The sequence below is a fragment of the Rousettus aegyptiacus genome, unplaced genomic scaffold (assembly GCF_014176215.1).
Source record: "Rousettus aegyptiacus isolate mRouAeg1 unplaced genomic scaffold, mRouAeg1.p scaffold_m13_p_8, whole genome shotgun sequence".
In the NCBI taxonomy this organism is placed as follows: domain Eukaryota; kingdom Metazoa; phylum Chordata; class Mammalia; order Chiroptera; family Pteropodidae; genus Rousettus; species Rousettus aegyptiacus.
The window spans coordinates 90,972,775-91,000,527 of NW_023416311.1; the positions used below are offsets into that span (position 1 = coordinate 90,972,775).

The window sequence follows — 27,753 nt, forward strand, 5'->3', positions numbered from 1 at the left end:
TTCTGCTTAATCTTAAATCACAGAAATGTTAGTAAGAACAATTTTCCTCCCACGCTAACTTCACTGACAAACCCCCAAAGTAGCTGATCTTTGACTTTTAAGAAGTTTAATAATACATGATCTTCCCCCATTGCCACACATTTCCCTTGTCTATTGTCTGTATCAGCTACTTGAAGAACACATACTCCCCAACAACCAGATGAGTCATAAAATAAGAGGTACATGGGTGTAAACTGAGCCTGTTTGCGCTTTCCCTGGCCCCAGCTAATAAAATAAATGAGGTCCCACCAAATTCAGGCCAACGCCTTCCGGAAAGCAGGTTTCTGCTTAGCAAAGATGTACTTTATTTAGTACATTATTTTAAAGGTAGAGCTAACTTCATGCCCTGTGTTAATGAAATGTATTATGGGTAGAGTCATGTGCAGGGTGTGTAAGGACTTGCCCTCCTCATGTCCTCTACAAAAAAAAAAAAAAAAAAAAAAAAAAAGGCTCTGGCTGCTTCTGGTGGTAACTAACCAACAAAGGGAATGCCCAAAAGGTCTCACAGAGATCAGGAACGGGAGGTGGGTCCCTGCTCACTGGCAACTCAACGCCCAAAGGAGTGCTTGCTTAGGTTTCCCATCTGCGTTTTCGAAATCTGGATAAAAGCAAGTTTAGCCCAACCTCCGCTGACCTGTTCCTGATAAAGTGATCTTAGGCCTCTGGAATTGGGATTTTGAATGTATGCGCCTACCCCATGTCTGGTATTATATTACAACAGCATGAAAATGGAGCCTAGGACTGAGGAGCCGGCCAGCCTCAGAAGCCTTCTTCATTGCCTGCCATGTAATACATGATACGCAAAACCTCTGACTTCAGCCAGCAGATATTTGGAGACCGTGTTGGCCCAGCATGGGGACTAAACTGAAGTGTGTTTAGGTCAGAAAGCGAATCAGAAAAGCCACTGGAGGGCACGTCACGGAGTGAGAGCCCTATAAATTCACCCCCACTCTCAGCGTCCCCTGGCAAACACTCGGCTTTCCTCGCTGACTGCTCCACACCTCTCCTTTGTACTGCTAGGAGAACTCCGGCCAGCAGCTCATCTGGCCACCGCCTTCTGCCCTGCAGAAAAAAAAACGAGAGGGCTAGACATCGAAGAGGAAGGAAAGCCTTCGACAGGCGCGAAGAACGCCCAGTGTAGCCCTCCACCCGACAGAGCGCCCTCTCTCAGAGCGCGGGGCAAGGAAACGAAGCCACTCGCACGCCGCGGTCAAGTTCAGATTGCCCTCTTCGGTTGGGCTGCGCGGAGCTCCGCACATTCCTCTGGATCTACCCTGCGAGGAGGAGACGCGAGTCCTGCAGCGTCTCCACGCGCTGAGCGCTCTCCCTGCACCCCGGGGAGGGGCGCTTCGCGTCACCCACCCGCACCCCGAGCCCCCGCCTCGGGAGCTCGGGCGCCTCCTTGCTGCTCTCCTTTCCTTCCTCCACCGCTGCCTCCCGACCCCTCCCCTCCCGGGGCCCCGCGCCTCCCCTCCCCCATCCCCGGCCCCCCGGCCCGGGCTCTCAAGGACCAGCCTGCGCTCCTGGCGCCCTCATGTCTTCACGCGACTCTCTGCGCTGGTTGACGTGGTGTCTCATTCGGATTTCCAAGCAAGACCTCAGCTCCGGCGGCAGCATCGGCCCGGCCCATCTCGTGCTCCCAGGCGCTGCGCCCAGAGAAGGCACAGAGCGCGGCCGCCGCCGCTGAGCCGCCCGCCGCGCCCCCGGCCGACGCAGCCCCAGCCAACAGCACAGCGCGCGCAGCCGTGTCATCCGCTACACAAGGCAGTGGCGGCTGCTCCCACCTCGGCTTCTGGGGGTGCGGGGGGCCGGCGGGGGGGGCTGTCGGCATCCCTCGCCCTTCTCGCGGCGGCGGCGGCAGGAACTTTGGCCGCCGCCTCCCGCGCGCCCTCGCCGCCCCGAGCAGCCCCAGGATTGAGAACTTGTAGTGCCCCTGACCTGTGCGGCGGGGCTCAGCGCTCCTGCCCTCGGCCCGGATGGGTGTACAGGCTGGGACTTGGGGCTCCTGGAGTTAATGTCCAACTGGGGGTCTGCGGAGACCAGATCCGAGGTAAGTGGAGAAGCGGGCCGAGGTGGAGGCGGGTAGGGCCAGAGTCTCCGGGGAGCACGGTGGGCTGCGGGGCGCTGGAGACAGAGGGGGCGCGGCTGGACCCCAGAGCAGGCGGTGAGATTGGAAAGCAGAAAGACTAGAGGGAAACGAGGCTCTGGGAGGAAAGAGGAGAGAGAAAAGTTGAACGAGAAAAAGGTTGGCCTTGCGGAGGGGCAGGTTGCCTTTCCACGTGGGCAAAGATCTCTGGTGCCTGATGCCTCTCGATCCCTCCCGGACTCGGCGGGGCGCTCTTCTGTCAAGTTCCGGGACGGTGCAGGGCCGGGGTCATCTTTGAACCTACCGCGACCAGAGAATGTCCTCTCTGGACGAGCAGCTGCATAGATAGCATTGCTGAGAATGGAACTTACTGTTAAGCTTGTTTTGGTCTGCTCCGAGGGAGAGCGCAGGCCCCGGAGGGACTGCCGCGAAGGTGCTGAGAACCTAAAAATAGAGGGCTCACCTCCTCTGGGCGCAGTCTTGCAAAGCTACATTCCTCGCCTGTTTCAGAACTCGGTCGCCTGTTCTTTCCTAACGCCCGCAACTCCAACTAGCCATCCCCGTCGAGGTTCAGAGAAGGGCTCCTTGGGCAATCCGGGACTCGGGTCTCCGCCTCGAACAGACTCCGGAAACTCCCCAAGGTCTCTGCCAGGCCATCGAAGTGATTATTTTATGACCTCTTTTCTCCTAGTACTCGGCGCCACCTCCTCAGTAATAGCCCCGCCACTACCTTGCACCACCTGAGGGCTGATTTCTCCTCAGTTTGGTTTCCAGCCCCACCGGGTGAAAACGAACCCTCGTCGGGGCGGGGAATAGCTTTTCGCGGGAACCCCCAGGCCTGCTGGCGCCTCCCTAGTTTCGGCTGTGGCAAACCCGCCCGCAGAGCAGACGTGCGCGCCCGGGGGGCCTGGGGCGGGGGGCGGAGAGAGGGGGCTGCCCAACCCTGTGCTGCCAACATTTTGCTCATTGGCGAAGACAAACAATTCTTCCAGCCCCTGTCGCAGATATGCTAGAGCGCGCACGACTCTTACTCAGTGTTTTGAATCTACACTTAAGTGTTACATGAAAAAGATGCTGTTTCCAGCCTCACGCACGAACCTCTCCCGGCAGAGCCCTCCAAGTGAGAGCTGCTGGGCTTTCGCCCCGCCCCGGCCAGGTCGCGCACTCCCTGCTTCGCCACGCCTTCGCGTTGGCTGGGTAGGGGCACGGCGTCTCCTTTTCAACAAGTGACAAGCGTTAGTCCGTGGCGTCCCCAGCCCACTCTCGCAAGGGGTTTGAGCGTCCCCGAACCTGGAACCCGGCCTGGGACCCTTTAACAGACAGATCCCTCCCCAGACTATGTGCAGAAAGCGTCCCCCTTCTTTTCCTTTCCCCAGTCTTGGGCCCAAGGGAAGAATAAGTCCTCTGACAGTCTAGGACACAAGTCATAGTTAAGAAAGGCAATACATCTATTAGCAACTTCTATCCCTACCCCAAAGGAAAACCCTGAGTTACGGTACCCATTTTTTTTTCTCCCTGAGATCTGGATCTTGAAGGCAAAGCCAAAACAAAACTCCCAGCTTGCCAGACACAGGAAGGTGCGGGGACATTGGCGGCGGGAGCGCTCACTAGCGGAGAAGCTATCACCGTGACGCCGGGAATCGGCGTGTGGGAGGGGGAGTTCTAAATGCAGGTTTCGGGGAAACCAATTCAGGTGATGTGCGAGGAGAAAAACTAGGGATAATGGAGGAGTAGGAGCCTGAAAATAGGGGTTGCTGGTGAGGACGCCCAGAAGTTCCGGGAGGTATTTTGATTTGGGGAAGATCGTTGGCGGAATACTTGTACACCCATTTTATACTTTAAGTGAAGACGCAGCGCGGGCGCTGCGGAACTCGGGCGGTTTCTGGTGCCCCCTGGTGCTGGGAACTCAGCAGTGGCGAGCCGCAGCTTCGAAGGGCACTCCTGTCCTGGGCGTCCTTTCCGCCCAGGGCCTGGGGACCACCATGTGCCAGCGCCCGCGAGGTGCCCCTTTTGCCCTGCTAGGCGCAGAGGAAGGACAGCCTGTGTGAGGCACAAAAAGGGTTTTGCAGGCACCTGGCCGCGCTTACGTCGGGGCGAGAGCTTGGTTACCGCACGTGGCAGTTGGTTAAGAAATTAAAGGCGGCGGAAACACGTCGGGCAGATGTGTTATGAGAAGGCGATAAAGAGACAAACACGGGAGCCGCGTGGAGGGCGGGGTTGGGGGCGGTGTGCCCAGATAGGCTCAGAAAAACGTCCTAGTAGACCTCTGTGTGCGCCCAACCTCCAGACCCCCTCTTTGTCCTCCTCCCAACAAATACCGGGAACTAAAGAGCCGCTCCAACTGGAGCTGGCCCCCGCGGCGCTCGCTGGAAAGAATGCTCCCTCCCCGTCCGGGGGGATGTAGGAGAGCTCTTTCGGGGCCTGCGCCGCACCCGGCCGAGGGCGGGAACGGGAACCTGGAGCCTCCTCTGGCGAGGTGGGGAGTTTTCCACCGTCTCCTCTTTTGCCAACTTTGCCACACTTCTAATTGAGGATCTCCACGTCCAATTTAAAAAGGCCTCATACGGCCAAGCAAGAAAAAAAGGGAAAACCCTCTTAATGCGGAAGGGAAATCCGGCGCCTCTGTCGCTTCCTGCTGGCGGGCACTGCGATTTGGGATGGCGCGTTAACCCCGCGCCTCTTCGCTCCTCAGGGCTGCGAGCCATTTCGCACGCACCCGGGAGCTGGCACCCGGGCGAGGGGGCGGGAGGCCCCGAGTCCCCCCTGTCCTCTCTGCTAACGCTCCTCGGTGCGCTCATCTTGCACGGTCTAGGTGCAGTGCTGCCTGGGCCGCTGCGCCCCAACCCAAAGCCTTTGCTTTTTTCCCGGGGTGGTAAACCAGCCAGTGCGACAGGAGGCGCGCGAAGTTGCGGGTTGCCCGGAGTTTCTAGTCCCTACCAACCAGGAACTCCAACAGCTGCGTAGCGAACAGACGCCCTAGGGATGGAAAAATGCATTCATCTCCGCAGCTGTGGGAGGTGGCGGCCGAATTAAACGCTTCACCGGGTGGCCTGCACGGGAACCCAGGCGGTTATTCTGGGTGGAGATGGGGGGAAGAAGGGGCGGCTGTTGGAAGGGAGGCGGGCTAAGGAATAGCCTGGGAATTAATAGAGAGGAAATGCGCCCAGGTTTTTGCATTACCTGGAAACTGCCTTCTTCTCTCCCATGGAAGAAGGTCAAGATTTTCCTAAGAATCCGTTTTATTTGGAGGAGAGGGAGTAAATCTGCATAAATCTCAACGTTTCCACTTGAGAATTCCTTTGGAAACTGGAACACTGGCATTGGAAAGGTACTGGGGAACCACGCACCCCGAGGTCCCTGGGTCCCCTCCCCACCTCCTAATTGGGTGGAGTTTGGCCCAGCGTTGTCCGTGCCTTTATCTCGCCCGCCTCCGGCCGCGTGGCCCTCCCTTACAGTGGTGTGAGGACTGAGAAGCCAAACGGAACCCCCTCGTTGAGGGGAGCTGAGCCCTCGACCCGTGCGCGTTCGCGGCCTAGGCATTCGAGCGCCGGTCCGCCGCCGCAGCGTCTGGGACATGGGTACAATCTGTCAAGCAGTGTCTGTGACGGTGGCGCAGGGAGCTCTGGACTCCTCTGAGAGGGGAAGAGTAATTCCGGGCCCGAGTCTCACAAAATTGCAAATATCAAAAGATGTTCGGGTATACCACGAAGGATTAAAATTTTCAAGACGAATGCAGACCCTACCTAAGAGCAACGCTGAAGCGTTGATTGAGCGCTTGCTTTATGCTCCTCCAGGCCTTTTCCTATGTTATTTGACATTCATAACTTTAAGAGGTGGAACTAGTATTTTTAAACCGCGTTGATGCTTCGGGGAGTTATGTAACTTAACGCAGATATTCCCATGCTGGCCAAAAGCCTCCACGTCTACTAACTTCTTGTTCCGACGACAAAATAGGTGGGGAGAATGAGGCACGGGTGGCGAGTCGAGTGAGGGGTGTCACCGAGCCTGCTCCTGCCTAGCTGGGAGTAGGATCGGGAGCCCAGGCAAAGGGCGCTTGATTTTATTCTAAAATAAAAAGTGGGTCGCTTGGGAGCCTTTGGGAGCTGCCAGGCGAGGAGGGGAGGTCTCCGGCTGGGGTGGAGGACACAGCGTGGGGGCTTCCCGGCCGCCCCCAGGGACTGGGGGTGGGCTTTGCCAGCGAAGATTGGGGACTGGTCGGGAGTCCTGGTGTCCTAGTGGGACCGACAGGGACAACAGCTTTGATTAAAAAAAAATAATAATCCGGCCCCTGGGATCGGGTGGCGAACGAGAAGGGCAATTGTAGCTGGACACTGAGAGACCCCCCCCTGGGGCGCACTGGGGAGGGCAGTGAACAGGGGATTTGGAAGGGAGGACGGTGATGCCCAGGGAACCACTGGGCTGCACGGGCCTTGGAGGAGGGCGGTGACGAGTTTGGAGGGGGCTCCAGGACCCGCGGGGATGCCGCGCCCAGGGCTTGTGTTCTAACGTGTGTTCTCTGGTTCTCTCGCTCGCGGGCGCAGGTGCCGCCGCGGGACGGGACTCTAAGATGAAGTTATGGGATGTCGTGGCTGTCTGCCTGGTGCTGTTCCATACCGCGTCCGCCTTCCCGCTGCCCGCCGGTAAGAGGCCTCCCGAGGCGCCCGCTGAAGACCGCTCCCTCGGCCGCCGCCGCGCGCCCTTCGCGCTGAGCAGTGACTGTAAGAACCGTTCCCTCCCCTTGGGGCGGGGGGCCGCCAGCGCACCCCCACGCACCCCCACACGCCGCACGCATGCACCCCAAGCTAGCCGGGACAGCCTCACGGCCTCCCCGACCCGCGTGCAGAGCCGCACTGGCTTTGCGGCCACCCGCTGGTGCGCGGCTGCCGGCTGCCGGCTGCCGGCTGCCGCCCCAAGGCTCGCGACTCCTAGTCTGTGTATGACACGTGCTGATTTGCCCAGCACAAAGGGTATCAAATCGTTATGCTGTCCGTTTAGCATTCCTATGAGCAGATATTGTCCCCACCACCACAGGAAAACAGTGTGTCCCCTGCTCTCCGCTTCCCCATCATGCACACACGCGTGCACACATGCACGCAACGTTTTTTCTTTCTCCCAAAACCCTGTATCTATTTGGGTGTGCCCTGCTGTGCTGACCTCTAAAAACAATTGCATTTACATCCTCACCTGCCCTTGCAAAAGGCAAGTCGCTGAGTCAAAGAAAACAGAAGGGCCTCGGTTTCCGGAACATGTACCTGGGCAATGTCAAATCTGTTCAGAAAAGTTCCGGGGCTAGAAAGACTTAGGGAAACTCGTGCTTGCTGGAACTGGGAGGAGAAAGCGGCAGTTCACTCCACACATGACAGTGTTAACTCTTAAGGAAAGAACAGGTTATTCGTATTAGAAAATAAATCTGTAATTTTGCCTCTCAGAAATGTTTTAGACAGCACTTTTTTCAGGGCACGTCAGCTATGATTTGATATCATTTACTCTCTACTCGTCAGAAGTTTATCTGTTGCATAAAGCAAGGTATGCTACATTGCAAGTTCTAGACATCATTGGGGAGGTATGTAGATAATAAAGGTAGAAAATTTGACAGTCCCATAGTAAGGCAATAGGGAACTGTAGCCAGGATGTCACCCTGGCTACTCCACCCTCCCATTCCCGCCGCCCCCCACCCCCAGCTATTTTGGGCTTGAACTATGTATGCACAGTAGAAGAGGCCCCATAAGTCAGTTGTATACTAGGAGTCCCCCAAACCCTGTGGCCTTGGGCTACAACCCAGGAAATGTGATGTTTCTTTTATATTTAATTACAACAATAAAAGCATACTCTGCCAGAAGTTTCAAAAGAGAAAAAGTGCATTTTTTTTTTCCTAAGGCAAATTAAGACTTCGAGAGTGGCTTAGGGTTAGAAAGAGAACATGGTTGATACCTTGAAATGGAAGTGACTGTTCTAAGCGTTTCAGTCAATTGTATAAACTTACTTTTAAAGGCTTCAGTTTCAACTACGAACTTCCATCTCAGTCTGTATAAATGTTCTCCAATAGAAACTTAAATTTTAAATACCCCTTATACCACCGTCTTTAGAACAGTCCTCATGAGAGCTAAGTGACTTTTCACTTATTCATACAGCCTAGGCCAAAGGACCAGGAAACACAGCGGGAGATAATAGTTCTCTAACCAGGACATGCAGGGGAGAAAAATGACTCCTGATTATGAAGCTGATTAATTCATGGAGATTTATTTAGCATATTAGCATCCCATCTACCTTAGTGGTTTATTATTTCATGCTGGTTCCTGCTTCTGGCTTTGCGTTCAACTGTGACTTTGGACAAGTTACATACTTACTTGAGAACTCAATGAAAACAATTTAAAATTGAAATCTTTTGCTAATGACCATGAGATTTGCTCCCTAACCATCCTTTCAGAAGAGACTCATAAGAAGAGACCCCTGCTCATTGGAATCACCTGGAGAATTTCAGCGACTACTCACCCCGATTCTGATTTAATTGGTTTGGGGTATGGCCTGGGCATTTGGATATTTAGAGGTTCCCCAGGTGAGTCTAATGTGCAGTCAAGGTTGAATCACTATGACCTGATAATACCCTAAGAAAATCTGTGCTTTATATTCATATAAGGTACCACCAGTAACAAAGCAAGCAAGGTAACATTTATCCTACTGATTGTCAGGAGAAGGGCTTGTTATGGTGAAAGGGATATTACTTCCCTTTACCAAACTGATGCTAAGTCATCAAAGGAACAAGATTCTGACTATTCTATTTACATTTGGGCCAGTAGAACATACTCAATTCTGTTTTACCTATGGGAAGACCCAATAGATCCTAGAGGAAACTTAAGAAAGAAATATTCCCAAAAAGAAACTGAGCTGCATTCTAAGCCAAGTTGATGTCTTTCCAGGTATGCTCAATTCGGTAGCAAGCTGTCAGTGCAGGGAAGGCAGCAGCATAATGACAGTGTGCAGACTTTGAACACTCAACCATGTCAACACGCCCCTTTCTCAGTGCTGACATTTACATCCTGCACTGTACACCATGCGACTGGTTAAGGCTTATGTAGAAAAACATTAAGCCACTTGTTCCCTTTGAAGATACAAAGTACCGTAAATACTGGTCCTTCTTATAACTTAGTGATTGAGCAAAGGCTCTTTCATGCCACCCCAACATCATCCTGTTCTGCTCAAACAGGACTGGACTGTACCCCATCTACACATTCACCCATGAGGTTGCATGTGTTCTGCTGGTTCCATTGTAAATGAAACAGCCAGAATTATATTCCTAGGATGAACTAACCAAACAGAAGTCATAACTGTCTCACTTGCTTCCCTAGAAGTTGGCTATAAAGGAAGTTGGCTGTGGCCGCCTCCCATCTCAACTTTGAGCTTGTCTAAGCTCAAAGACTTATGATTTTCTTTTGGGGACATCCAAGACTTTTCCCTTCAGCTGTCTTTGTTCTTTTATTTTGCTTTTTGCCAGTATCTTCTCCAAGGGGCAATTAGAGCAGACATGAGGAATCTAGAAGGTGAAACTCACAGATGTCACAGCATTTTAGAGCTGAAACTCCTTATGGTCCTCAGGCCTACAAAGGGAAAGCAGTTTGTCCAAGTGCTAGAGTTCCACAGTGGCCCGAGGCAGGTCTGCTGAAGCTGGGACTAGAATCTCCTGAAACCACTACACAGAGCATTCAGTTTTCCTACCTAGGGGAAAACACTTAACGGGGGAGGATGATCTTCAACTATTGACTAAAAAACAATGTTGCACAAGGTTGTCTGAATTTATTACTTAATTGTAGCCACATGCCAGATCTTAGCTCTGTGCGACGGCTCTAAACGTATTTCACAAGGAGAAGCATAAAGTGTGTATGGTTTTAAAGATCTGCCATCTAAAAGCACATATTCCGTTCAACAAATAGTTAATGTGTGCCTGTATGTGTCAGGCACTGTCCTAGGTGCTAGAGAATCCTTGGTACACATAATAGACGAAAGCCCCTTCCTTCATGGAACATATTATCTAATAAATGTGTGATGTGTGGTACAACCTGGTAAAGTAAAACTAAACATAAAGAACCTTGGGCTGGCAAAGTGGGCTTTTGTGTGGCTGGAACCCAACTAGAAGAAACATTGAGCACTGTTAAACTGTAATTACAGGTAACCTACAGTTTGTTGTAATATAATAGGATTACATTCCAGCGGTTTGGTAGCAAGTCATAAAATTGCCTTTAGAAACAGTCTTTTAAATCAAGCTATAAAGTTCCCAGACTAGCCCCCCAAAATCTATGTAAATCATGACATAACTGAAATATAATTCACAATATTATTAGGCTAGAGTCTCTTTTCAGGGTGTCAAGTCCCTTAATCCGCAGAGGAGGACAGAGAGCAAGAAATCAGGGAATTTCAATGAGTGAAAACCCAAGTTCACACACTCAGATCAGACTATGTTAGATCCCAGTCTTGCCACTTCACCAGTTGTTGTTATGTAACACCTCTTAAACCTCAGTTTCCTCATCTGTAAAATAGGGATAATATCAAGCCTGCCTCATGGGGTTGCTGTGAGGGTTAAACAGGAGAATGCTTTGTAAAGCCCTCACCTGAGAGATAATAAGTATTGTAGACTTTGTTTGTCACCCTCCTACTTCCAACGCCCCCTCCCCATGCACCCAGTGATGGCCTTTTCTCCCCTCACAGCTTTTCATTTCAGCCTCTGCCAAGACACTGCTCTAAATGGTGGAATTTCAGGCAGCACAACATAATACGGAGAGTGAAAGAAATGCAGGCCTGCTGGGGAGGCTATTTTGGGCCCCAAGTCATTCGGTTGGTCAGCACGTAGGCAGGTCAGCTTTGCCTGGGATTCTGCCCCTGGGTCAGCTCGCCCTGTCTCTTCCCAAGTTTCCCTTCCCCATTTTCTGAGCCCACATAGTTCCTATGAAATTTTTCCCACCAGATTCCCATGGTCATGTTAGGGGGACCCTCTTCCCCTTGGGGAGAAGGGAGCCGGGGCAGACTAAGATCTTTATATGGAAGTGATAAGGGGCGGTGGAGTGGAAGATACCTGTATTGAGATCAGAGGGTTTCGGTAAATGATCCCAGCTGGATCATTTAAATTAAATTAGTTTAATTTAAAAAAAAAACTTTTAGTGAACTTTAGTAAACTTTCAGCCCGTTGTTCTCCAGCTAAGGAAGCTTTTAGTGCCGCTAGCTGGTTAAATGTTAAGCTTTCAAATTTAATGTTAAAGTTCAGAATAAATAAGCACATTTATCTATTGTTTTGTATTGCTTTAGGGACTGTATGAATAGGCACTACTGTGATAAAGTGCCTAAGCTGGAAAAGGCCTCAGCCATTTGGGACAGAGCTCTATTGCATGTCAGACTTTTAGGAGGTAATGGTTCCCCACTTGAGAGCTGAGACGAGAATCTCACTCTGGCCCTAGTCTGGAGACCTATTTCAAACTGTTGCTGTTTGGAGAAATCTATTTCAGGCTTACTTTGAATTTGCCAGTCTTAGAACCTTAGGCTGATCCAACAGACGAAGAATTACACTCAAAAGATGCTACTTTTGCTGATATAAAAATAAAAGCTATCTGGCATTTTCCTGCCTAATATCCCTTTCATCTTTGTTTATTTAGCACTTAATGATCCATAGCACCTTTATCCATTAATCACTTGAGCTCAATCAAGAAGCAAGTATTAAATGTCTTTCATGTCCTAGGTGCTGCGTGGCATCTAAAAGGCAAAATTGTGAACTTAAATAGCTTATGACCTAGTTGTAAACTATGGATGGGCAGATGGGTGGGTGGGTGGGCGAACTGTCAGTCAGACAGATAACTATGTCTGCCAAGAGGTATGTTAGTTAGCTGTGGTCATGGTAAGAATTCCTAGCAATGAAGTCACTGGGGTTTGGAGATCATAGCAGGAAAGGATTCCAGGGAGAGGGAGGATTTGAGCTGGTACTTGAAAGATGGGTATTAGGAAGGGGAGGGAGAGGGAAAAGAGCACATTCCAGACCAAGGAGAAGCATGGGCAAATTTGTGGCCACCATATGGGGAAGGGGCAGGTGGTGGATACTGGAGGAGGGCAGACCCGTGGCCAAGTACTGGGAACAGGTGGCGGGAAGTGGTGTGAAATTTAGGATATCTCTGTAGGTGATACCCAGTTTATGAGATGCTGTAAAATCCAGGAAAGGACGGTACTTGCTCCGCTTTTGATGGCAATGGGGAGCCACTGGAGCACCCCGAGCAAGGAGGTGGCAGCAAGAGCGATCTGGCTGCAAAGCCATCATACTGCCACAGGTACTCATGAGGGGGATCTATAGCACGAGCATCTTTTTCATTTTGAAGTATCGCGCCCTTATTTTAAAAAAGCTTCTAGGCATAGGCACAGTTGAATCAACCTGTTAATCCTCAAGTAAGTGAATAGCTACAAATAAAAACTTAATAAAGTCAGTATCATAGCACCTCTTAGCTATCCACGTGTTAACCTAGCTTTTAATAAATAAGTTTTATATCTTGTCCTAAAATCGAATATGTCTGCACTCTATCAGACAAGAGGAGATACTATTGCCCCCATTTTACAGATGAAAAAAATTAGGCCTAGAGAGTATTCAAGGTCACAAACCCAGTAAGTAGTGAAGCCAAATTCAAACTTCTAATCCCAAACTTGACCATTTTGTCTTAATACAGACTATGGTCCCATATCAGTAGATTAAGGAAACATAAATATTGGCTAATCCTGAAACACAGATTTCCAGGAAAATCAAAGGAGAGCACTAATAGAAAGAAGCAGGGAACATTAGATTTCCTTTAGGCTTTTCTTTGATTTCCATATTATTAGTGGCTGCTTCACAGTCTAGATCGGGGCATTTTAAGGAGAGAAAGATGAATGTCTCTATGGACTCCTATAATACTGATACTTTTTGCAATGGGGGAAGGCTCCCTAACTGTTCAGGACATAGTGAGGTCTCCTCAAATGCTTGATAGGCTGGCAGCATTTGGGAAGCCTTCTAGAAGGTACTTACTCTCAGATCACTCCTGTTTCTGCCCAGGGAAAAAGAGAGTTCACATGGGAAACCAAGGGTGACCGCACAAGTGCCAGACCACGGCCACAGTGGGGACAGGAGCGAGTCTGCATGGACGGAGTTTGGGTCGCCACTGAGAAACTACTAGTTCGCTCAGTAGAGACAAGACCCACTTTTGTACGACTTTAATAACTGAGGCTGCAAGGCGTGGTTCAAAGTTTTCAAACTTGTTTTTTTTGCTTTGTGAACCTGCAACAAAAATGTTGAAAACTATGGCACACTTCTAAAGTGACTTCTAAAATTTTTTATCATAAGTTTAATTAGTTGTATGAGATGTAACTTCCAGCCCATTTGGGAACTGCCCATGTGCTTCGAATATATTTTTGGCACAATGTTGGAGCTGCAAATTTAGCTTATTCAATTCACAGAAAACTATTAAACTAATCAGCTCAAATAAATCGACTTTTTGGTCAGAAAAGATCTGACTTCATTTTCAATTCAAGTGCACATGTTAATATACACCTATGAAAATCATCACACTTCTAGATCCTAATTAAAAGATGAATAGATTGATGGGTAGATGGACAGACAGGCTGACAAAGCACCGAGCCTTGCCAAGAGGGCCTGATCTGAATGAAATATGGAACCACCTGCTTCAATATTTCTTGGTTTATTCCTATAGGACTGTCCCTCAGGGTGTGTTCATAATATAGCGAACACTCACATACCCTTCACCAAGACTGACCTCTTATTAAGATTTTGCTTCATTTTTTTTTTGAACCATTTAAGAATTAGCTGCAAACATACCATTAAATAGTTCAGCAGGTACCTTCTATGAACAAGGACATCGACATGTAACCGAAATTCAGTTATCGGTTTCAAGAAATTTCATCGATATGATTGATACTGTTATCTGTTAATATGCCATATTCAGATTTCCCCAATCGTGGCAATAATGTCCTTTATAGTTTTTTTTTTCTTAGTCAAGGATCACAAATCGCATTTGAATCTGATTGTCATGTCTCTTTGTCCTCCTTTCATCCGGACTAGCTCCCAAGCCTTTTTTTTTCCTATGACATTGACATTTTTGAAAAGTCCAAGCTATCTTGCCTGCTGTTTTGCAGACCGCCCTTCAATATGGGTTTATGTGACTGTTTTCATGTGATTCGATTCAGGTAAACATCCTCCGAATATGAAGTTCATGATGACAGGTCCTCACATCAGGAGCCACTGATACCAGTTTGTCCCAAGGAGCCATGCATGGCTGAATTGTTACCTGACACCTTCAGGTGTTTATCCCCTAGACAGTGCCTCACATTGCAATGAGTGGGATGGGAGAGAAGTGCACCCCTCTCAGTCAGGTGGAGGAGGGGGGAGGAGGATGGGGAATGGAGGACAGGCCGCAGGAGTGTTCGTAAGCAGACCAGTTTTAGGAAGCAGCACATGTGGAAGTTGAGGATGTGAAAATTGATTTTCTTAAAAATACCTGTCAGCTCTGTAGAAAGTCTTTACGTGCCTCAGTCTGAAGCTACTGGCTTTTGCCATAATGTTCATGGACTATGGAATCAGTTGATGTTTGTGCAGTTAATTTTCGGGCATTTCTAGGAACGCAAAAGACACAAGTACAAACTCCTAAGACAGGCCTTCTTCTGCCCACAGACCACAGTGCCAGAGACTGCAGGCCCTCTCCTGTGTGGAATGGCTGGACTAACAAAGGACCCATGTCTGCGTCCCCTTTGGGGTAATCTTGCCTTGTCTAGAGCTGGTAGCGCGGACCCTCATGCTGCTGCCCTCTATGTAGACATTGCTGAAGAATTATCACAGACATGACAACCATATGGACTTACTTTAGGCACCATTTATTAAATGTTTTCAGGCACTGAATTGAAAACTTTTCTCTCATTACAGTGAAGGTGTGACTGTCTCCATTTGAAGGGGAAATTGGGGGTCCATATGGTTAAGCAACTTAAGCCAGACTCTGGACCCAGGGCAGCTTGAGGCCACACTCACTCTTGTGACCATGCCAACGGATTGCTTCCTCTTAGCCCAAGACACGGCTAGCCCAAGACTCTGGCTATGACAGAAAGTCAGTGAGGAGAAAAGTCAGGCATTGGGGTTCCGTAGTGGCCATTGTTTTTCAGTAATAGTTATAGCTGAGTACCTGAAAGTCTGAGATTCCAACAAATTTATTCACTGAGTGGGGGCGGGGTGGAAAGTCCTTCCTCACGGCTGACCACAGAATCTATCAAACAGGCTCAAACGAGAGAGAACATTTTTCTTTCGCCCCCTTTATTTTCTTTTCATCTTTTCTTAGTCCCTCCTCTTCTTGCCCAAGCCCCTCAGGCCTTTTACCACTGCTGGCTGGCCCCCTGGGAAGGACTGAGGGAGGGCAAATGCAGAATCCCACGGGGTTCTGGGGCCTCTCCGGGCTGCAGGCAGGGCTTTGTGGGAATAAGAAGCAAAGGTATCTGCTTCCAGGTTCCACTGGGGTTTCATTCGAGAACGACCTGCTTCTGATAACACCAGCAAGATGGTTTTCCTAAGTGTCTTTTTGTGCACTCGATTTTATTGGGTAACTTTCTCACCCTTCCCCATTAAATTTTTATAAGGGCAGTAGCAGAGCTCATGGTGTGCACTCCTTAGCATGGGGTGTTTACTGCTGACTGAGAGTGCTTTTAGCTCACACCAGGTGTGCATGGATTAGCTAAAAAGTGGAACCCTGTTGGGAGAAAAGCAGGAGAAAAGGCATTAAAAGCAAGAGAAAAGACACTTTCCCCCCAGGGGAACTATGCTCTATTACTGTAAAATTATTAACATAACTATAATAAAAGTATAGACCACATAGGTGGAAATCAGAACAGGGCAATTAGAATCCGAGTAACAAAATGAATACAGTCTGCATCTCCCTGAGTGAGGTTTTTTTTTGGCTATTTGTATTCATGGAGTAATTTCCATTACACTTATAACAAAGTTTCTTAGTTAAGTTGTAGGATAAGAATTCAAGATATGTGCGTGCAATATTGGTCAACGAAGGTAGAGATGGGAAATAAAATGGCATTTTGGTGGGCAAAGTGGCTTTTAAAAGTATACCCAAGCCCCTTGTTCTGTATTCTGAAATGGTTTCCATTCTGACTGCTCTTTTTCTTCTGCCTTGAGAGGATCCAGGAATGCTTTTTTAAAACAACAAAACACTGGTGTATTTACGACGCAAATACTTTTCAAATAAACCCATGTCATGCCTTATTGTCAACAAACCACTGGTCTTGGAGATACTGCGCTGGTCACTCTGGCAGTGGGCACAGTGACTTAGTAAACGGTCTCAGCTGGCGATTATTCTGAGGAAAATCGATGCGGGGGACCCCTCTTGAAGTTAACCCAAGAGCAGCTTAGGACCAGGACAGTCTGTCTCATGCGAGATGAATACTCTGTCCAAAATAGGAAAGTGAGGATGGTCATTACATAATGTGAGATGCATGACATTCCAGTGCTTAGTGACCTATGGGCTTTTTTTCTAATTAGTTCAAATAAATGGCAAAATTAACACTTTTAAATAGCAGCAGATGATGAAACTTTGTAAAATTTTTCAGAGAAGTGGAGCGTTCTCATGGACTAACTAACACTACACATTTCAAAGGTCACTGAAGGTCAAATAAGAACAAGGGTCAATAGCTTCCAAGACAAACTGTGGGGCTCTCACGATCCATTTGGTAGCAGTTATAATGGGTGAGTCTAACCTTAGAATCATGAACTGGATATGACCTAAACATACTTGAAGCAGCAAAAACAGAAATGATTAAAATAGAGATTTTACAAAAATGACAAGTTAGTGCTTGATTTTTGGGTTCCAGAGACTGAAAGATTATAGCATGTTGTCGTAGGATGTCCCCTCAGAGGTCATTGGCTCCATCTCTCCCTTTACGAATGGAGACCAAAGTGTAATGATACCTCCGCCTAGAAACCTGAGTGTTTTGAGACTCAATACAAGGCCCTTTCTGCACATGCTTTCGCCTCCCCTAAATAGTGCTTAGGAAGATGACTCGATGAGCTGAGAGACATTGGGTGGTGATTATTTCAAATGCAACCGAGATGTTAAGCCAAGAGGAAAAGTGGTAGGTTAAGAACTGCTAGAAACTACAATACCGCCTATAAGGTTTCGTGGGGGCCCGTAAAGGTGGTGGCTGAGTGGAATGCTGCAGGGGCCTCAGCCGAAGGGGCCCCCTCCCTGACAGAGGTGACTGAAAACGAATGGCTGACACCACTTTCCCGCCAAGACTGAGACTGTCCACATCTTAGGGTTTTTAGCTCTGGGAAGGACCCCAGAGAGGGTCTGGTTGACCTCAGAAGGGTTAAGTGACTAGTCCAAGGTCATGAGGCTGGGCAGGGACTGACCCTGGACTGGAATCCCAGGCTGTGTCCTCTCCAGCTCTGCAGCAAGAGCCTCATCATTTGGTGCCAGAGTGCCTCTGAGGAGCTTCCGGAGACGGGGCCTCTCTGTCTGAATCCGCCACCGCCCTTGGCTGCCGGTTTTCCGGTTTTCGCTGGGAAAACGCCAGGTCTGCCTGAGAGTGATATGCAAGAACCAGGACATGGGAGAGATGCCCCTGAAAGCCATGGCTTCTCCCTTTTTGGAGACTATTTACCATATACCGTGGCCCATGGCAGCCTAATTTTAGAGTCTACTTGAAGTACTTCAGTTTCTACTGAATTTTCCAACAGAAGTATATTTCTCACTTCCTGTTCTGAATTTGGTATAAGTGTGTGCAGGAGAAATCAGCATATCTTGCATTTGTTCCAGACTAAATTCCCACAGGGCTCGAGACTTGAAAGCTGCATGGTAGTTGAATTTTTACTGAAAAACAATGGGTGGCATGGAGCACTGGAATCAGTCCGAGCTTTGAAACCAAACCAACTTAGCCCACATTTGCAAGCCATGTGGCCTAGGTCTTGATCTTCGCTGAACTCAGTTTCCTGATGTGTAAAGTAGGGATAATATGTGGTCCCCACCTGAGCCTGGCAAGGGTGTTGCTAGATTTAAAGTTAATGTTGTGTGAAAGTCGCATCTCTCCCACCTTTATATCGGTAATATTTTTAAGTGCATTAAAATATAGAATGAAGAAATTTTGTAACATGTAGAACTATAAAGATAAGATTCCTTCATGTAGTTCTTATATTTAATAATAGTAAAAGAAAATTGTGTTTCCGCCTTATTGAAAAGTAAAAATAATTCTAAAGAATGACATTAGTTGGTAATTTTCTTCAGAGGTTATATCAATCTTAGAATGATCTTTTCATATAAACATGCATGTATGTGTGTACATGTGTGTGTGTGTGGCAGGGTGGGGAGAAAAGAACTTTCATTTTTCATGTATCTGGTCTATAGAACTATTTGTATTTTACCGGGGGTGCAGGTAAGCAAAGAACATCGAATTAAAGGTCCCCACCCAAGGGGGTTTTCCACCTGCCTCCTATTGCAGACAGTCTTTCAGGGGAAGCTCTCCACGTGAGGATGGGGTGCCTGGCACCTTGGCAGGCCCACACACAGCCCACCCAGGGTCTCACCCACCCCAAAACAGAGCACTCCCTGGAGTGCGGGCATTCAGGCACTGGTTCCCGATGTGCCTCTCACCTGTGTGGCCTTGACTCAGGTAGTAGTAGCTCAGCCCTCTAGACCTCAGCATGTTAACCCTTGCCCTTACAATACACAGAAGCTGAACACTTTACACAGAAACACAGAGGCTGGTCCTCCCCAAAGCGAGACACACCTGAGCCTTCTCTCTGTGGCCCCGGTGTCCTTGAGGCTGGCTCTAACCTGGAAGATGACTCCTCTAAGAGAGAGCCATGTGGGTACTAGAATCCAGCCCCATCTTCTTCCCTGGAACCCTCGGAGCCTCAGAGACCTTCCTTCCGTCCTCAGAGCCCACTTCCACTCAGGGTGAGGCGTCATCTCCTTGCCGCTTTGTCAATAACCTTGCACTGCCTTCCTCTCGGGCCCAAGGATTAAAAACAGGCTGAAGGGCAGCTTAGCACTTCCAGCCTGGCTGGGGTAAGGGGGAGGGGGGGGACAACCCGATACGAATATAAAATGACCCCTTTGATTAAAATATAGTTAACCTGTACTGTTTTTAAAAGAAATCTAACATTTAGGAGAGCACTCTATCCATTGGATGCCAGCATAACCAAGATAATGTTTTGAATTACGTACCTTCTAGTTTCACTATTACAGGGAGTATTCTGAGGCACCATGGTTGCTCCTATAAAAATTCAATTAACTTTACAAAATACTCAATACCCCAGGCCTTTGTTCCAGGGGTGACTTATTTTTTCCCCATAATCAAGGGAGCAAAGCCTCTGCAGTGAACGATTTGTTCCCAAAGTTGTGCCCCAGCACAAGGTTTCATTTGTTTAAATAGCACTGTTTATACAAAGGGCACATCAAAGTTAAAGTATTTTAAATAGAATAATGCCAAAAATATTTGGTTGCACACTGAAGGATGACTTAAATGTATCTGGACATTTTGATTTTTCAAAAACTTTAGGTTTTAAATGAAGTGTTTTCCAAGATCGCTCCTCCAAGTAGGTCTGGGAAATGAGCAAGTGTTTGACCATTTTTTTAAAAAAATGATGCTCCTCTTTTGTAGTTTGCAAGCATTTTACTGTCTAAGTTAATACTCACAAGGTCCACTGGTACAGCTGACGTCCTACTAAGTCCTTTATAGAACGAAGAAGAAAGTGATATGACATTAAGTCTTAATTTAGGGAACTAATCCAAACCCAAATGCCTTTATTTCTTTCTCAGCTAAGTGAATTTCTGGAAGACTAAGGCAGCTGTGGGCTTCTTGGTTCATCACAGGCGTTTACTTGCCTGGGCCAGGTCCGATGCCTCTGCAGAATTGTTAAGGACAGGCTCAGTGAGGTGCATGGCTCCTGATGCCCCCAAATGGCTAGTGTTGATAACTGAAACCTCTCTGTGAATAAACTCAGCATCAAGACAACCAGAATGAGGAATTTAGTTGAAGAGACAGGACTATTTGCTCTGTGGTTTGGAAAATATAATGTTGCCCTTTTCTGGTTTCCAAAATGTATTTCCATGTAAAACTTTTAGCATAAATATCTTTTTTACTCTACTTTGCAAGAAAGAAAAGAAAGGGGAAGAGGAGAAAACTTCAGCTTAATAAGAAACACTGACGGCCCGAACCTGGGTCTTAAATAAATATGTTCACATTAACAAGAAGGTATGAGGGAGATTTTTTCATGGAAAGGAGAAGTTCTCATTAGCTACAACTTTCAGTTTAATACATCAAACATTTACTGTTTCCTGGATGCCAGGAAGCCTTTTAATTCCGGGGTAATGATCTGTTCGCTGCCTAATTCAAAGACCTAAGTTGTTGGTGCATTCACACTGCCACACACATCACCCTGAAAAGGCCAACTGGAATTTAAAACAAAGGAAAGAGGACTAACCATTCTCATAATGAGGTATAACTGTGTCCCAAACATTATTTACTAAACATTTATTTGCTATTATTCCGAAGTTCAAATTTAAGTGTTCTGTATTTTATCTGGCAAGCAAAACCAGTGAACAGAGCCATGCAGTCAAAATGTCTCAAAAAGGAGGGAAAATGTTCTTCAGGAACTTTGACAGCATCTGGCAGGAAATAAGAACATTATAAACGCTGATTCAAATCATTATTATAACTCTGGTCACATAAAATTATATGATTTATCATGTTATATAAATTAATGAGTTTCTAAGCCAGTGTAAGTTGAACTTTTGTAACTCCAAGGTTTTCCCATTAGTTTATGTTTAGATTTTAGTAATGTTTCATTCTCATCTCTTATTAATCTTCAGTTGATTCTTAATTTTAACTCTTTATGTTCTCAAGTTTTTAGGTTAATAATCTATTCAGGAATTCTTAAATGGCGCTGAGGACTGCATCATGTGAGTCCTTTTGTAAAACAAAGAGTCTTTTTTGGAATTTGAAGACTTTTTTTGTATTTCGATTAATCATCCCTAATATATCAGTTTTTGAAGTTCACATTTCTGCACAAGTATGGATTTTTGAAAACCTGAGCACACCTAATTTCCTCTTTTATAGCTTATTGTTGAAAAAATTACAAATAGCATAAGCAGTTCATTTTTCAAAATAAGTAGTTTTTTTTTTTAATCAGAGTGTTTTAAATTTTTTGTTTTTTAAGGGGGGGGGGAGAGAATTTCCTAAGGAAGTCCAGTTGGAAAGTGGTTCAGAGGAAATGACAAATTCAGAATGCTCTCCCACTCTTGCAGTCCTCCTTGGGAAAATGCTACTCCGGGGGAGCATGAGCCCTTTCTGAACACTCAGGATGAGGTGGGCATCAAGAGCTAACACTTTAAAGCTGCAGGAAGCCAGCCTGGGGAGGGTAGTCAGCTTGGAGATGGTTATTCAGCTCTGGGGGTGGGGGAAGGCACCGTGGAATGACTGTGCCATTCAGGGCATCTCAGCTTCCTGTGTGATGTGGGCTATTTATTTTGGAGCCTTACATTTCATAATGGTGTGGTTCATCGCTGAAGTCCAAGTGTCCCCTTGAAAAACTGACTCTTTATACCCCCCTCTTAGTGTGATCTAATTCATTCAAAAATTATTGAGGGCCTCCAGGGAGCAGATCCTATTTTAAACACTTGAGATCCATTGGTGAAGATCTCTGCCTCCTGGAGTTCACATTCTGTCAGAGAAGACAGACGATAAATCACAAACATAAATAAATTATACCATGTGTTAGAAGGTAGTTTGATGGTGGGGAGGGAAGAGCGGGGCAGGAGGGTCTGGGTTTGGGTTGGGGGAGGAATTGGATTTTAAACAAGGAGGTCAGGATGGGACTCGTCGTGGGGACATTTGAGCAAAGACTTGAAGGGGATGTGGGAAATGAACCAGTGGGCGCTCCTGCTGAGTTCCTGCTTCTGTCTTACCTGTGGTTCTCAACCCACAAGGATTTGCCCTCGGGGGACATTTGGCAGTGTCTGGAAAAACTTTAGTTGGTCACTACTGGGTTGGGGGGCAGGTACTACTGGCATGTCTTGGGCAGAGGGCAGGGATACAACGCACAGGACAGCGTCTCTCAACAGAGAATGACCCAGCCCCAAATATCTACAGCACTGAGGTTGAGAAACCCTGTGTCTGAGGAACAGTGAGGAGGCCAGGGAAGCTGGAGGGATGCAGCAAGGGGAAGACACATAGAAGATGATGAGGTAGCAAAGGCTTGAGGAGAGGCAGGAGGCGGGTCGGGTAGGGCCTCGGGCCCTTGTGGACTTTAGCTTTTCCTCCAAGAGAAACAGGGAGCTGTTGGAGGGTTTGGAGCAGAGGGGGGACATGAGCTGCATTAAAAAATTTAAGAATGTCATTCTGGCTGTTGGATGGAAAATAGGTTGAAGGAGGGTTAGGCTGGCATGAGAGAGTTCAGGAGTTATTGTGGTTATCCAGGCAAGAGCTGGTGGAGCTCGGACCAGGGCGGGAGCAGCTTCATGACTTCCGTGCAGCAATGCGTGGCATCCAACGCCACATTTTAGTCATTGGGCAACCAGATGCTCTGCGGATTCACACGATCCCCACTCAAATTAATTACTATATATATCATATATTTTATATGTATTATCTATCAATCGATCTATAGATGAATCGATTATCAATTAATACATGATAGATGAAAGAGAGAGAGAGAGAGAGAGAGAGAGAGAGAGAGAAAGAGGTGGTCAAGTCACCTTAGTTGTATTTTGCTTTACACAATAGGATACATTATATCTGTTTGAACAATCAGTTGATGACAAAACAATGTGTTGTGGGTTAGGCACAATGTAATCCTTCTCTGCTTTAACATGGTCTTGGCAAAAACCATTCACTCTTGCTAATAACTCTTCTGTGGTATATTTCTTTAAGCCACATATAACCCTAAACATACTAAATTACCTGGAAATGGGATGAGGGGAGCATAAAAGGTCTAGTACCTAAAAAACAGGCATTTGAATTGCTTCCCTCTTTTAAAACTGTATTAATTTGTTCAAATAGTTAATCTTCTCTTGCTTGATCGGCCAAAGCAAATGCTGAAATAGAGCAAAAAACACCAAGAGATAGCTAATTCCTGCTTTTACCCAAAGGCCTCAAATATCTTAGCAACACCGCCTCATCGTTCCTCCGTGTGATGTCCCTGAAGTGTATGTGTCTTGTCCTGTTCACAGCCGAAGACAGCAGGAACCTGCAGCAGAGGCTGGACCACACCATGGGGCCAGACTCCATCTATCCACAAAGAGCATCTCATTCCACTTGTTGCTATGACACACTTCAGTGTCATCATACAGCATTGCATATTTTTTTATTGCTATTCCAAGGAAGTGGTAAATTAGTCTCTTTGTTAATGAAAAGCATGCTGTTTTTCAGTCTCTTAATGTTTTTTCTAAGAAAATTTTAAAATATGGTTGAGTTCATGAGCTTTTCCTTTGTTCTATCAAAATGGTTTTTGCCTCACTCGGCCAAGAGATGTTAAGTTGGGATGGATTTCAAGGAAGAGAACTTAGTCTTTCAAATGAAAGTAGCAATGTTGGAAGACTTCTCAATTTGAGATAATCCTTTTTTCAGGATTTCCCAAATATGGCCCATGGATCACCTACATCAGAATTCCTCCAGGGCTCATTAAAAATACAGATTTCTTGACCCCCCCCCACACCTATGCCTAAAGTAACCTGCATTTCACTGAGCTCATTCTCTACAGTCACATTTGCAAACCACTACACTAGGCTACGTTATTAGACAAGAAAAATGGCCTTCGAGAATCAGTCTGCCCACAGCAACCTCAGTACAGACTTGTAAAAATGGTAGATGTTATTCAAATGAAAACTACACTTCTAAACAAAGAAATGTGTCATTCGCCATGTTAGTCCTCTCTTTCAACTGAATAACTTTCCTTCTGTGGAATCCTCGAGGGGGTATTTTAGCCTCTCTTCTTGGGGTATTACAGGGGCCCTTAGCTCTACAGGCCAATAGTTTCACTGCGGGTCCATCACGACTGACTCGAGGAGGCACTTCGGTCTAGAAGATGGCTTGAAATGATCACCGTTGTTGTCTCACGTGACCCTTTCTGTTTTCTTGTTGAACAGCAAATATGCCAGAGGATTATCCTGATCAGTTCGATGACGTCATGGATTTTATTCAAGCCACCATTAAAAGACTGAAAAGGTCACCAGACAAACAAATGGCAGTGCTCCCTAGAAGAGAGAGGAACCGGCAGGCCACAGCCGCCAACCCGGAGGGCTCCAGAGGAAAACGCCGGCCAGGCGGCAAGAGGGGAAAAAATCGGGGTTGCGTCCTAACCGCCGTCCATTTGAATGTCACTGACTTGGGTTTGGGCTACGAAACCAAGGAGGAACTGATTTTTCGGTACTGCAGCGGCTCCTGCGATGCCGCCGAGACAATGTACGACAAAATATTAAAAAACTTATCCAAAAATAGAAGGCTGGTGAGTGACAAAGTAGGGCAGGCCTGTTGCAGACCCATCGCCTTCGACGATGACCTGTCGTTTTTAGATGATAACCTGGTTTACCATATTCTAAGAAAGCATTCCGCTAAAAGGTGTGGATGTATCTGACTCGGCTCCAGAGACCGCTGTGTATTGCATTCCTGCTACAGTGCAAAGAAAGGGACCAAGGTTCCCAGGAAATGTTTGCCCAGAATGGAAGATGAGGACCAAGGATGCAGAGGAGGAAGACGCGGAAGAGAGAGGAGGAAGGCAGCTGTTGTGGGAGCCTGGTAGAGGGAGATCCAGCTACAGGAAACTGGACAGGAGAGAGAGGAAGCAGCCGCCTGGAATCTCCTCGGCGGCGGCTGATGCCACCAGAAGCTCAGGGCCGGTGTCCTGGGTTGGGTGTTGCCAGTGTTCCATCTGATACAGTCCACCGTCACCAGTCATGGGCGCAGATGCGGATGCACTAGAAACCAAACCAGTGTATCTCCTGTGGTTTGTTTTCACATGTCTGGAGACACCAGGGGAATGTAATCCTGGTGTCATTCCTTGTCATTATGTTTTACTGCTGAAAGCAAGAAGTTTATTTTTCTGTCACTCAGTGGAGACATACCCCGGAAAGGAGGGGCGGGGGGCGAGGGCGGAAAAGCAAAGACACAAGAGATAGTAAGTAACCTTTGAATTTGAAAGTTTAGTCCTGAGGTTTACTATAGCCAGCGAGCTGTGAACGGCTGGTGATTGATTCTGAACATGGTGTGTGGGGTGGGAAGAAGTTGGCTAGGAACCAAAAAAGGCTGTCCTCAGGACTAAAATCCAACCTGAAGGTATTTGCTTTACGTCCTTGGAAACAGGAAACCAGTTGTGGTTTTCGGCAGCATTCATGCAGGAGAGTGAGGGGGGAAGGCCCCCCGCTCACCGGGGCAGGAGGCCCACGGCCTGTCGGTTTACAGGGAGACAGATGTTACATACACCCCCGCTCCGTTTATGCGTGGTCACCAGTGACCAGAGAAGCTACTCGATGCAATGCATCTGTTTCAGATACAGAAATATAGAGAAGATATTTATTGAGATTTAAGTTATTGTTATTTATTACCGTTCACTAATGAGTTTCTCTTTTTTCCCCTTATTTATTAAAGTTTCTTTTTCAAAGGTGCCAAAGTATATGTGCTCGCAAAATCTAAAGAAAGGTGACAAAGGAAATTTTTAATTGGAAACAAGGGTCCATGCTTTTCAAAGTATTAAAATGTGTTTTGCTAGGTAAAAATCACTTACTTTACCTTTTTAAGAAAAGCCCTCGTTAATTTCCCCAGATTTCAGCATCTTCACCATTTTTTCTTTCTTTTTTTTTTTTTTTTACAAAAGAAACGCGTCAGAAGGAACTTTCCTGCCAGGCCCCCTTTTGGGGAGCAGTGTGCAGACACCGTCGGCACTTGGTTTTATTTCTTCGTTGCTCCTTCTCTGAACAGAAATGCTGTATGCTCCATTTTCTGTTGTATTTAAGCTCTTATTCCCCTCCGCATATATCTATCTATGATATGCATAACCATATATATGAAAGGTTAAATTCCTTTTAGTAGGTAGCCCTGGAGTCTATGTTGACCTAAAAGTAAAAATCCTGTCAGGGAGCCAGGGTTCCACCCAGAGCAGAGACCCTTCCTCCATCCTTCCGCCCACCGTTCCCCAGAAACAGGCTGTGCCCACTGCGGCTAAGGCGTGCGCTGCCTGCCTTCCAGAAGTAGGGTCTACTGGTTGCCATAAAAGCCTGTTGGCTGTCATCTTAGGGCTATAGTTGCTGTCCCTATACCCCTGATCCCTCCCTGTGAGGAAGGTGGCCGAGGAGGGTAGACGAGGAAGACGTGTCTGTCTCGGCCACATGCCAAGGCTTGAGCTCCCAGAGTATGCTACCTCTAAGATGAACGTCTTGAAAGGGGAGAAAGCGAGGATGGGAACAACCACCTCACGTGTGCCCCAGATCGTGGATTTGCCTGGCAGCCGACCCATGTGCAACACACAGGGCCCTATAATAGAACTCGTTGCACGTTTCATAAAAGGGATTTTTATCAAGGAGATTATCTATCACTACCTTAGTGGCTATTAACCCAAGAATATAACAGGTTTAGCAATTCAGTGACCTTACTGGCCTCCCTCAAATAATCATGTTAATTGTACAAAGTAACCAAGAGGTAGCAGTTACCAGATATCCCTCCCCTCCAGCCCCAAAAGACCCAAGTTCTCCATCATTCTACCCCTTTCTGTCCTTTCTGCTCCCCTTGCTCAACTCAAACAGAGAAAGAGGTCCCCTCCCCCACTCTCCTGGGGCCAGAGCGGGGACCTTGCTGTTCAGAAGAGTGACAGATCCAGCAGTCTGGTCATTCGTGAAGCACAATTTGAAGACCATCTGTCTGATTCAGACAGCCCTGGAAGGTTTGGTGGCTGGTGTCTGCAGGTGTCAACTCAGCCATCCCCAGCTCTCCATGGAGAGTCCCTGCCCGGAGGGGCTGTAAGATTCAGTGGGTGTTGACAGCTTGTTCTCAGCCTCACCTACACACCATAAGCAGGTTTTAACTGAAACAAATCTCTCCACCAAATCCACAAAAGGGTAAAGTTTGTGATTTTTCTTTATCGTGGCGATACCACCTGATCCAGTAAGGAGTACACTTCTTTGGAAGTTTCAACTTCTCTAATCCGTCTCAGTCGTTTATGTTATTCAACCAAAGTTCTCTACAGACTTTATTTTTGTACAATATCATTTTGTAACTTTTTACAAATAAAAACTCATTTCTATTGCTCCCTGTACTTCTCTACTTCCTCGCGTGCCTGGGGATCCACGAGCATTTGTTACCAGCCAAGCCCTAAATTTGAAGACTGTCCCCTTCACCATCACACAGCCCACTGGTTGGTCAAATGAAGTCATTCTTCATTTATCTCAAGAAATACTTATGGCACTGCCTACACTTGAACATGCCAGGCACTGTTTAAGGCACCAGCCATGCAAAAGTGGCCAAAACAAAAATCTCCACCCTCATGGATTGGGTATTTTATTTGAGTGGAGATAGACGATATTCAAAAAGTAAAAAATATGTAGTAATCCAAGTGATGATAACTGCTATTAAAAAAA

At 47.2% G+C, this 27,753-nt stretch overlaps 1 protein-coding gene across 4 annotated transcripts; it reads left to right on the plus strand.

The window, feature by feature from the left end:
* Positions 1-2,000: 2,000 nt before the first annotated feature.
* Positions 2,001-27,423, plus strand: GDNF (glial cell derived neurotrophic factor). Of its 4 annotated transcripts, XM_036225866.1 has the most exons (4): positions 2,001-2,089; positions 6,667-6,765; positions 14,811-14,892; positions 24,274-27,423. In XM_036225866.1, the coding sequence occupies exons 2-4, from the start codon at positions 6,706-6,708 to the stop codon at positions 24,759-24,761; spliced, it is 630 nt and encodes a 209-aa protein (XP_036081759.1). In that variant the 5' UTR covers positions 2,001-2,089; positions 6,667-6,705; the 3' UTR covers positions 24,762-27,423. The 4 variants fall into 4 exon arrangements, with proteins under 4 accessions (XP_036081759.1, XP_015997965.1, XP_036081758.1 ...); XM_016142479.2 differs by lacking the exon at positions 14,811-14,892 and having other exon boundaries at positions 2,007-2,089; positions 6,667-6,843; XM_036225865.1 differs by lacking the exon at positions 14,811-14,892 and having other exon boundaries at positions 2,007-2,089.
* The last annotated feature ends 330 nt before the right edge of the window (positions 27,424-27,753 follow it).

Bases quoted from the DNA above. Each gene is read 5' to 3' on its own strand.
- GDNF (XM_016142479.2), top strand. From the start codon at position 6,693: ATGAAGTTATGGGATGTCGTGGCTGTCTGCCTGGTGCTGTTCCATACC. The intron at 6,844-24,273 runs GTAAGAACCGTT...CTTGTTGAACAG, and splicing joins CTTCGCGCTGAGCAGTGACT to CAAATATGCCAGAGGATTAT.